A 12,020-nucleotide genomic window follows, 5' to 3' on the forward strand; every position below is an offset into this window, starting at 1 on the left:
GTCTGTCTTCTGACAGGTTATCACCCCCTCCCTCCCTCGCTGCCTCCCTCCCTGCAGTTGATTTATTTAAAGGTGTGTCAGCACCAAGACCTGATGAGGGGCCTGCCCCTCCTCCCTGCTGATGGCAGCCGAGCCAATAAGTCATTTTTTAGCTCATTAGCTAACAGAGGCTGTGAGCAGTGGTCCTCCAGGGCATTGGAACGGGGCGAGATGATCTACTACCAGCTCTGCTGCTCTTGAACTGGCCCTTCCTTGGGGACAGTGAAGCACATGGCCAAGGGACCTGAGAGTAACAACTGAGTCCATCGTGCCCTGGTACTGTGGTCTCCTAGGGCAGTGATGTTGACAGAACAGAAGAGAGACTGTGGTCAGAGCGTCCCCTCACACTGGTGAGAGCTGAGGGGAAGGATGGGGAAGCCGCCATAGCAAAATATGTGCAGGCTTCAGGAACGGAAGTGCCTGGTGCAAGATCAAGGTGTAATGGCTGGAGTCTTGCCTGGGGAAGCCTCTGCCTGGCTCGCATGGCCCTTATGCTGTGCAGAGGGAGGAGGGTGGCTGATGACTATATGGACCCCAGCCATAGTGGAGTGGAGATCCACCACAAGGACCCCATTTAATCTAATCTGCTCCCTCAAGACCAGACGAAGCCATACTGTTGGCTAAAGCTTCAACGTGTGAACTTGGGGTCAACCAGTTTGGCCCATGACAACGAGGACCCTTGGGCCTCTCAGGCTCTTGCATACACACGCCCCATACCTATCCCCAGACACACTGACAGTCATGGGATCATTAACCTAGCCAAGACCCTTGTCCTGGAGTCCAGGGTCGCCACGCCCCTAAGGGACTCACTAGGCCCGTGACCTAGAACAACCCACTTCCCTGTGCTCAGTGTGATGAGCTCTGCTGCTCTCCATCTTCTTTAGAAACCTCCATCCCCGTCTGCCCACCACAGACACCACACTGATGAGTGCTGTGTGCCTGGTCATGACTGACATAGGGACAGTATAGATAGATTCTCTACAGTTTGCGGCTTACAGAAGGGCCACTGTGGCCAGTGTATAGACCACAAGAGAGATCTTAGATCTCCACAGCCCTGACTCTAATAAGCCCATTTTACAAATGGCAAAACAAGTTTCCAAGTAGAAGAGGGTGAGAAGAGTGAGTGCTGAGACCTCGAGACCTCTCTCTCTCACATACAGGAGAGAGAGCACAGCCTCACAGCATCTGTGGGTCCCTTTGCCTTCCCAACAGCCATTGGACAAAGCTCACCGAGCCACATGTTGGGGTGCACTTGTTAGTGTGGGCATTGGCCACAGAAGACAGATTGCGAACAACAGGGAGTACATGGGAGTTGATGGAAGCAGCTGAACTCCCATAAACCTTCCATTGCCCTGGGCCTGACTCTTTCTCTCCTAAATGGATTTCAAGTACAAAAAAAAGTCAGGTCTGGTGCAAGCCTGAAGCCTGTGGCCTCTTAGACTTCTGGTGAGCTCAAAAGCCAAGGGGCCCACCCAGCAGTTGGCACTGCAGGGTTCTGTTTCCATCTGAAACTAAAGCCACACCGCCGGCAGGTCTAGAGATTGTCCTTGGCAGAGGCAGGAATCTGTGCTCAGTCTTTGGCTGGGTATTTGAATATTAAAATGAAATTTTAATCATCGCAGTTAAGACCCGAGCTCTGATGTTAAGTTCTCCCGTTACCCCTGGGTGATCTGGCAATGACTTTTAAAATCAACTGGAGCAGAATAAGACAGTGTGATTTTAATGCCTACCCAAAAATGAGAGTTAGCAGATTGGAAACCGGAGGTCTGGACGTCTCCTACACCATTAGCCCTTCTCATTTAACTCAAGGCTTGCTCTTTCTCCTTCCTGATTTATGAACTACCTCAACAAATGCTTGACGTATTATAAACAAGCTTTTAAAGTAGAGCGTGAACCACAGCGGTTTGGGTCTTGCATTCCCTGGCTGCCCCCCCCCCCCCCTTCAGCCTAGGTAAGGATGCCCGTGAGGGGCTTCTCTGCAGAGATCTAGGAGCCAGTTCATCTCAGCTGCAGCCAAGTGTTTGTCCTGGAAGTCTCTGAATGAAGAGTCAGGGGTCACTTGGGGGTCACTCACATGTACCAGGAAGTGAAGCAAAACTAATCCAGATTTACTCCTGGAAGAATCTGTTTGCCTAAGTATTTAAAAACAGATTAGGACTAACCTGACACTAGGTCACCAGGCGCAATGTAAACACTGTGCAGAGGTGTAAACGAGGCCTTTCTTCTGGGCCTTGGAAGCAGGAATGGAATGAGTTTTCTTTCTGAAGGGTTGGGGATGGCCCAGATTCCTGCCTGCGGCCAGTAGCTTGCACTCCCATTATTGCTCCGAGAGGCTCTGGGTTTCAGAAGTCACTGAGTGGGGTCTTACTGAAGTCTGAGATAATTACAGTCTGTCCATATGTGTGGGATTTGCTTGCTCTCCCCATCACCCTCATGAAATAGCAGCGCTCAGGCCTCAGGAACACATCACAGGCTGCTGGGAAAACTCTGAGGGTTACTCGTGAAATCACACACGCACACACGCGCGCACACGCACACCTACCTACCTACCTACCTATCTCATCCCTTATCCTAAAAAGGGATAGAATCAGGAGAACTTTGGGGTTCATCCTTTCTCATTTTGGTTCGTTTTTTGGTTGGTTGGTTTTTGAGAACTCTGCACCCACATCTGTCCCAGAACCTAAAGTCAGCTGACGGGACCCTCTCACTATGTACCTGTGGCTGACTTGGAACTTGGATGTGTTGGCCAGGCTGGCCTTGAACTCATAGAGATTCACTTGTCTCTGCCTCCTGAGTACTCTGATTAAAGGTCCACTTCACTGTGCCCAACAAGCCTACCTTCTTGATCTCTATATAAACACAGCACCCTAGGGTGTGTTCTCCTTCCTCTTCCACCCCTTCCTCATCTGCAATACTTCCCAAAAGATCGATAGACCCTAAGGGAGGGGCCGGGCCTCTGATGCTCCTAGTCTCCAGGCCATGCTGGGAGCTGGAGACAAGACACTATGTCCATCCTATCACAGAGCCCACGGCCTAACAGCTTCACCCTGCCCTCTTGTCCCTAGCTTTGCTCTAACCTCAGAGGCTGCCCAGTTTTTCCCCTTGAGGCTGGGCCCTGGAACACTTATCCTCAGAGATCAACATTCTGCGCCCTCCCCTTAAGCCTTTCACAAGACCCCAGAGATATGTGTGAATCCTCAGTGTTTCTCCAGCTGGAAGTGATGGGATACCCTCGCCCACGCCTCCATCCCAGAATGCCAGTGAACTAAGAGCAAAAGGGACACCGTACCTCAGATGAGACCTCTGCTGCCCTACCTAGTCCTGGGGTACCCCTACTTGCCAGCCCTAGAGGAGCAGCTCACCTGGGACCTTACTTTTTGGTCAATATAATCTTGCTGTGGGATCCCTTCCTTCCTTCCTCCCGGAAAGCCCAAGCCTTTGAGCCCACGTTTGCATTGCACTGATGCAGGCCCCCAGGCCATGCATGGTGGAGAGGGCTGTGCTCACAGGTCAGAGGTTCTGGCTCTGGAACTGGGAGTAGATGCCGCGGGCAGAAGAGTACCAATTCCGGAACCACGAATCAAGCACCCCCAAGGGGGCCGTATCGGAAGGGGAAACTGACTCTGCGCCCTCCCTGGGCTTCCTAACCAGGGCAGCTGCCAGAGCAGAGGTTCCAGCCACAGTTCTAACGCATGCCTGTGTGGTGACTTTTCACAGGGAAGAAAAGGAAAGGTGGATCCGGGCCAAGTATGAGCAGAAACTCTTCCTGGCCCCACTGCCATGCACAGAGTTCTCCCTGGGCCAGCAGCTGCTGCGTGCCACTGCCGAGGAAGACCTGCGGACTGTCATCCTACTTCTGGCACATGGGTCCCGGGACGAGGTGAATGAGACCTGTGGGGAAGGAGACGGTCGCACGGCGCTGCACCTGGCCTGTCGCAAGGGCAACGTGGTCCTGGCTCAGCTGCTGATCTGGGTAAGTGGCTGCTGTGCCCACCACATGCCCAACAGGGGTGGAGCCTCTGTGGGGACTGACCCCGCTCTCCTCTCTGCCATGCATGGAGTTCTCCCTGGGACAGCAACTGGGGAGAAGGCCATGCCTAAAAACTGACCCTAGCAGGATTTGAACTTTCCGTCTAGACTTAGCTGCCTGAGGGTATAGAACAGGGGGTGGGGGGAGGCTGGGTACAGAGCAGAAATGAAACTGACACTCATTTGCTAGAGGTTCTCAAGTGTCTTTCTAACAGTCTCTCAGATCAAGCATTTTGGGGGAACCGGACCTACCTGGTCTTCATCGTCATCTTCTGCGGGGAGGGGCATAAATAACTTGAAAGGGTTCTAGAAGTCCCTCTGCCAAACCTTTAAATTTTTATTTCCATAACACAAAATGTAACGTTCCCAGGCAGTTACCTAAAAACACTTAGGGGATATCAGCCACTAGTACCCTCTGTCTCCACTCTGGTGACAGAGATCCAACGCAGCTGAAAACTAATGCATCTGCGTGCATGCATGCTTACATCCGTGCACACGTAAATGCATGTATGCACGCTCATGAAGTTCATTTTGTCTTTGAGCAATGTAGGTTCTGTGGATCAAACCCAGGTTTCAGTCTTGACAAGAACCTTTGCCCTCCAAGCCATCTTTCTGTCCTTCTCCGTAGATGTATGATTAGAAAGCCAACTTGAAGTCCTCTTTGACCTGTTTGTGATGCGCAGGGGGTGGGGGTGGGGGTCCCTTTCCTAACAACAGGTTCAGAGCCTGGTCTAAACAACATGTGAACATTGGTTTGTGGCTCCTTGGACGCCAGGTGCCTATCCCAGCTCAGTCTGTATGTAGATTGTGTGCTATCCTTGCCGTGCCTTCAGATCCCTAGGGACACTAATGAGTGCTCTGTTGCCTCTACAGTACGGAGTGGACGTCATGGCCCGAGACGCCCACGGGAACACAGCACTGGCCTATGCCCGGCAGGCCTCCAGCCAGGAGTGTATTGACGTGCTTCTACAGTATGGCTGCCCCGACGAGCGCTTTGTGCTCATGGCTACCCCTAACCTGTCCAGGAAGAGCAACAGCAGGAACAACAGTAGCGGGAGGGCGCCCAGTGTCATCTGAGCTCAGCCAACACTACACCTGGGATCCCACACCCACCTGCTCCAGAAGTTGCAACCACCACGTGAGTCCCTCAGTTCCCTCCCTCTTCCAGGTGGAAGCCTTCCACCCACCTGCCACTCACTCACCCCACATGAAATCTCCAGACCTGGACATCCTCAAGGGGAGAAGAGGAGGCTGCAGGCCACAGGACGGAACTCTTTCCCCACCCTCCGGAAGCAACGTAGGAGGACCGACCACCTCCCGGCTTTGAGGATAGCACACGACAACGGGGACCCCTGTTCCAGTGGCCTGGAGACGGGGCAGGGGGAGGGGTAGCAAGGAGAAGGGGCAGCGTCCCCTAGCTGGCAGTTAAGCACATCAGTACATTTCACCTCGACCAAAAGGAGGCTTAGATTTCACGTCTTCTCGGGGGAGCTTGACGGCATAAATCAGAAGCAAGCACAGTTTGTCAGGTCTGAAGCCCCTATGATGGTAGGTGTCAAATCAGTTGTAGCTAATCTGTCCAGGGAGAGTACCAGCTTCATTACACTTGTATAGTCGAGTTCCTCCAGCATTACCGCTGTTTAATAGAACGTGATTAGTCATCACCGGGAAGAAGGCATATTAGCCGAGGAGGTAGTTACACGGCACGCTCCGGTGATTGCCACGATATGATTGCAGTGCGCCTAGCAGCATCATATTATCCTAGACGTGTCTCTCCAGCCCTTGGAGCCCTCCTTTCTAAATTCACTGTCATAATTTAGTATCTGTTTAATTTTTCAGTCCAAAGAGAGGAAATCAGTTGCTGGGTATTATTTGACTTCAGTCCCCTTACTTGGTGCAAAAACAAAATGGAAAATAAATAAATAAGTAAATAAAGAGTCACTTGGAAATTCTAAACGAAATCATGAATTCGGCTGAAAACAGCTTTCAAATATGTTCCAAAACTAAATACATAAAAGACTTTTTTTTTTCTAAGAGATTTTTCTGTACTTTGGCCACAACGGATGTGTCAGGCCTCAGTCCACAAGGTCTGGATTACCCAGGTTTCTGTCGTAGATAAGATGTGTGAAAATCTATTTGAATAAAAGAAGTTCATAAATATGCATTGATTTTTGCACAGACAAATGGCACCCATGTTAATTTATAAATTGAGCTGGATGGGAACTAATAACGTGCAACTGGTTGAGCTCAGAGGGTTACAGATCATTGTCCGTGGGAAGTACTCCCAGCAGCGAACACTTCCATTAATGTGATAAACAGCTTTTTAAAAGGTGCGTATCAGAATAAGTCGGTGGCACAATTTGCTTATTAAAGTCAGGACAGGAAGCAGGGAGGGGAAAGAGGGTATGAGCCCTCATCCCAGAGCCCAGTTTTAGAGCCGAGACCATCTTCCCAGTCAAACCGAGGGGCTGTGGCAAGAAGGGGTGATTTCTCAAAACACCAGACCCACAAAGGTACCCTGTGAGCAGCTGCTAGCGGCTCTGGCACAGCCGGCTCCTGAGTCTGTAGACTCCGCACAGCACGGCCCGTCTGGCTCTAACATCCGATTTGCCATCGTAGGTCACAGGGCTCATCAGATACCGGACACCTTCAGCACGGTGATCAGACAGGAACACCAAACCGTGACACTATTTAGTTCTTAAAAAAATAAATTGGGGCAGCCTTGCCAGAGAGCCCCCCGCCTGGTGACAGTGTGGCAGGGAGAAGTCCATCACACTGGAAGACAGGACGCTGGGCAGAGCCACCACCGGCAGCCTGTGGAGACACTCCCTACGCTTATATATTGAACTTTATATTTTGTAAGAGTTTTTCCTCCTCTTTAACTTTTTAAAAAAAGAAAACAAAAAACAAATGTAAAGTAGATGGGAAGGAAAGTGAAGCTTCACACAGCCTTTATATGTGGTGCGCGTCTTGTGGGGATCTCCAGTCTGGGCACAGCCGGAACTGACCGGGATCCAGAAATGTCACAGATGCGCAAGCCGCGGGTCTGAGGCCCCTGAACTCAGTCCATAAGCCCTGCGTTTGGTTTCTCTTCCTGCTCTCCATCACTGTGTTGTTACTTTAAATGTGAATAGAGAAAACAAGCTGTCATTGCCTATTTTTGAAGAATGCGTTAGCATCCGACCCCGCGATCCGCATACGCCTCCACGTAGCCTTTACCATAGACTTCTATAGAGAACACAGATAGAGTATAAATGAGATTCTTAAATTATTTCAGTGTAGCTAATCCCCACTAGGAATGCTTCTGTCGTAGGGGAGCCTACTTCAGAAAGGAAGCAGAGTCCTTTGTGAGGTCTCTCTTCGGGGTGTATATGAGTGTGTACATATTATTGTGTGTTTATATGATATTTTCCCGAATGATTCCTTGTTTCACATCATCCTCCGCTGCCTGAATGCGCAGTTGCTCGCTCTGGTTCCCTCCCTCCCTCCCTGACACCATCAGTTCTTCCTCGGAACACATGGCCCCCTCCCCTGCCAGTTTTTGCCGTGCTGAACTGTCCAAGAGTAGCCCACTTTTCATAAGCCTGAGTTGTGGCAATAGATACAAGGGTGGTATCGGAGCCTCCAGGGTTTTCTGTGCAGATAAAGGAGAGACTTGATTCAACTGAACTTGTATTTCACACCAGGTCCTTCCCTCAACAACAGCTTCCTGTTCCCATTTTCATGATGACACCAAGGCTGGGAGAAACAGGGACAGGGTTATGGCTGGCAGTCCCAGTAGCAAACACTTCCCCTAATGCAATGCGCTTTTTAAAGAGCACATCAGAATGAGATAGTCACCCGGTTGACTTGCTAAAATCAAGGAAGGAAGTGGGAAAAGTCAAAGAAGCTGGTTAAGTGGGGGGAACACGGAACATGTGCGTTCTCACTCCAGACACTGTTAGAGCTGAGACCCCACGCCCACCAGGCCCAAGCCTTCCTGTTAAAGGTGAATCTCTCCCTTCTTGTTGAGAGGTTCCCAGCTGGGACCAGCGGCAAAGGGGCCTGTGACTTATCTGTCATTTGTCCTGGGGAGTCACTGATAGAACCAGGCACATGCCAGGCTCACCTGGGGCTACCTCTGCTAAGCTTCTGATACCCTCCCCCGGGCCGTGAACAGTGTCGGGAGGGAGAGCAGCCTCATTCTGAGAAAGCCACTCTAATGTTCTGTCTGGTTTTACAAAGAGCTAAGCACTGCTCTCCTACTGTCCCCAAGTGTCACTCAAGCCTAAGACGAGCCTCCTCTCCTGCAACCTCGTACCTACGCTGTTGGCTCATCAAGCCTCCTTCTCCCTGTGGTTCCTACCACGAGGCTGCTGGGGTGAGCGCGCACGCACGCACGCACGCACGCACTCGCTCGAGGAGCATACATGCTCTGTCAGAGCCCTCTGCCCTTTAACTTTGAGCATCCTAACACCTCAGGCCTTGGGCTTCACTGCCTCTATCCCGAGGAGCTTGGCCAGAGAGTGAACCCCGGGGCACTCCGTAACATCCTCCTTTCTCTGTCAAGACCCACAGTGAGTTTGTGTCTAAACTTGGTGAGCTGGAGACTTAACTGGCCATGAGCCTGATTTGTGCTCTTGGTTGCCAAGGTTTCGGCCCCTCCTCCCTGCATTGACGCTGTTTCATGCCTGAGATGCTCCATCTCTGTCCCTCCTGGAGACGCCCCACAACAGTACAGCTGGGAGGTCATCAGGGCCTCCAAACTCCTGAGAGGCTGGCCTCTCTGAGAAGCCAGCCCTTGTCTTTGGGTGGGCTCTCCTCTGCTCGTCTGTCTCCATCCTTCACATCCTACAAGGTCCCCAAGGCTTTGCTAGAAATCCCCCCAGGATCGTATTTATGACTTTGAAGCAAACAAATTAAAAAGCAGGAAGGAATTGGAGGAAATGTGACATGGATGAACATCTCTGCTTAAAAAAAAATAAAAATAACAACAGAATTTATCCCCCACTGCTTCTGTTGTGAAGGGCACAGCTGGAGGCCATTTCTGCCTTGTCACTCACCAGAAAGCTACCAGGGCCATTGGTGCTCAGTGTGCCACCTTCTCTTTCCATTGTCTCTTAGATTCTAAATGGCCCTACTCCTGCCAGGCCCTGGCTAGCAGCACACCAAGATGTGTGCCTGGGACATAACAGGACCAAGTCATATCCGGTCTAAGAGAACCACATGACCCAACTCTTTGTATCTGGCCTGTTTTGGGCCCTTCTCTTTAAAGCAGCTGAGATGAATGGGGTTTTAGCCAAAATGTCACATTCCTCCTTGAGAGGTGAGAAAGGGAAGGGGAGAGGCCAGGCTACTCTGCTGGTGCCACCCAGCAGTCGACCATAGACCATGGGCTTTTAGTCCCACCCCTGGAAGCAAGAAGCAGGGACAGTTGATTAGAGATTCCAGTGCCTGGAGTCGGGGCTCATCTCTCACTTCATGGGGAAAGATACCATCTGGGGCCTCAGTGTTTGAAGAGGCACAGACTCCTTCTGCTCAGAAGTCCTGCCCTGACAGGGCTCTTTCAGATGCTGAGACCCCACTTAGTTTCTGGACCTGCTGTTCTTTGGACCCTGGGTCAGAGTTGCAGTGAGAGAAGGTTTCATCATGGATAATTCTAGACAGCCAACAAGGCTCTGTGTCCTTAGGTTTTAGCAGATCTGGGTCAGGCCTGCTTAAGTGCCATAAGCCTGGTGGCTCCCTGCCCAAGGCAGTGCACACTGAGGATCCAGGGAGAAGCTGACCTCCCGCCCCTCGTCTCAAGAGGCCAAGTTTCCTATAGAAGAACAGTATTTAGTTTGAGTTTGCTCCTGTCTGGTCAGAGCATCTTAACTGAGGCCTTCCTCTTCCATAGTGAGCCTCAGGTGGGTGTGGATACCCAGCACTGGCAGCTACTCGAGGGTCCAAGCAAGGGCCTCAGGGAGCAAGTGAGCGAGAGAGAGAGAGAGAGAGAGAGAGAGAGAGAGAGAGAGAGAGGAAGGAGAGAGGAGAGAGGTCAGCTCAGGGCTTGTCTTTATTTTGCTGGGCACGTGGCATCTTTTGGGGACCCCCCCAGGGGTCGGGAATCAAGCCATAAGATAGACTCTCCTGCCAAAGGGAGGACTGATCTGGAATTCTGTGTGCAGGGAATGACATGGCCTTTGTCTTGTTGCGGGTGAAATGAAGGAACCGAGAGGTATGAGTGGGTGAGGGGGGATGGGATTAAGTCCTGAGGAGAGCCCCTTAATACACTGTTGCTGGGAACAGCCGCTCTAGGATCACATTGTCCCCCAGTGTCTGGGTTCAGGCCTGGGTCCACACTAGCCCACATGTTAGTGTGGGTATTAGAGATGGCTCTCAAATGCTTGCAGGAAGAAAAGCATAGCCTCCTGCGTGGCTCAGGTGGACTCACTGAGGGCATGCACCAAAACAGAATTTGTAAACAGCCCTTTGTTCACAGCTGATGTGCTCAGAAGATGCTCGGCCCCCCAGGCTCACCCAGATGGCTAGGGACGGGACCAAGGGTGCTGTGAGTTGGGGGTCCAGCCCACGTGTAGCTTCTAGTTCCTGCTCTTGCATGCACACACGCACATTGTTCACCCACCAACCAAGTCCTGCAGTTTCCTTACCAGGGTAGTCGAGTAGAGAGACCTGGCTATTGTGTGACAGACAGGCAAAAGATACCTTCAAAACATCCTTGTGATCAGAGGGAAAGACGCCTGCACCTCCTGTTGAAAATCATCCCTCTCTTGTATGTAAAACCATCGCTTTCCCTCCCCTTATGGTGGGGCTCAGGGGGGCCCAGGGGGTAGTTTGTTTGTTTTTTTTTTTTCTAAAATGCACCACCTTCTAAGATGAGAACTGGTGCTCCAGCCCTGAGCCCTGAGGACTGAAAGAGTGTTGAGTCCCAGGAAGGCACAGAAGGTGGCTGGCCCGTTACAACAGCCTGAGGGTAGACCCTCTTCTTTCCTTCCCCCAGTTCCACCTTGAGTCTTCTTGCCACAGGGCCTTCTTTGCAAAAAAAATAAAATAAAAAAAAAATGAAACCCCAGACAAGGCAGGGCACCGCTGGCACTTTTCTGGGTAGGGGCGAGGAAGGCCATCTCGCCTGCCTGGCCACACATAGAAGGCAGAAGCCCAGTGAGGGCTTCTCCAGAGGTGGGTCGCCAATTGGGCATTTTGATATTACCTCATTCCATGATTTTACGTTTCCCGATGACTGATGCTTTATTTATGCTGTTTGTCCTGTAACTAAACCACCCACAGACATTTCGCTTTGCTTGTTCGTTCATACGACCTTGTTCGGGTTTAAATATGCTGGTTTGTATTTTCCTGCCTTGGGATTTTGTGTCAGCTGTACAGTATTCTAAGGGGAAAAGGAGACAGAGAAGCGTGTAAAGTAACGGAGAGAGGTGCCTATAATGGAGAGACCTCTTTCTAATAAAGAAAAGAAAATATGTATACAGTGCTTCTGTGGAGTGTCTTCTTGCTACCCATTTGTCACAATTAATTGGCTTCCTGCTCCCAGAAGAGGTAAATCAGAGAAGAGGGGCTTCAGTGACTGCCCAAGGGAGACTTGTCCTAGACACAGGCCACCCTTATTTGAAGGCCCTAGTCCCTCAGCCTGCAGCCAGAGACCCAGGAAATAGAACCTCAGAAGCTGGGCAGGCGGCTCCCCCATAACTCAATCACAGGAACAGAAAGGCCCTAATAAGGGTGAGTTTGGCAGTTCCCAAAGCTCTGTGGGGGGAGGGGAGGCTCAGTATTGCCCCACCCACCTTCCCCACAAGAGTGATAGCAATGCCATGGACTGCTGGGGAAGCATCACTCCCAGTTCAGAAAAGGTAAGAGCTCCCACCCCGGACATACCCACACACACTCCCATCCAGGACACACACACCCGGACACACCCACACAGACACTCCCATCCAGGACACACACACCCGGACACA

General features: G+C 51.2%; 1 protein-coding gene across 2 annotated transcripts in view; it reads left to right on the forward strand.

Moving 5' to 3' along the window:
* Positions 1-11,533, forward strand: part of Agap1 (ArfGAP with GTPase domain, ankyrin repeat and PH domain 1) — a 440,472-nt gene extending 428,939 nt beyond the window's left edge. For both annotated transcript variants that reach the window (NM_178119.3, NM_001037136.1), the window contains 2 exons: positions 3,757-4,012; positions 4,942-11,533. In NM_178119.3, the coding sequence (NP_835220.1) occupies positions 3,757-4,012; positions 4,942-5,145 (460 nt within the window). In that variant the 3' untranslated portion in view covers positions 5,146-11,533. The remainder of the gene's footprint in view (positions 1-3,756; positions 4,013-4,941) is intronic.
* The last annotated feature ends 487 nt before the right edge of the window (positions 11,534-12,020 follow it).

The sequence above is a fragment of the Mus musculus genome, chromosome 1, assembly GCF_000001635.26.
Source record: "Mus musculus strain C57BL/6J chromosome 1, GRCm38.p6 C57BL/6J".
Taxonomy (NCBI): domain Eukaryota; kingdom Metazoa; phylum Chordata; class Mammalia; order Rodentia; family Muridae; genus Mus; species Mus musculus.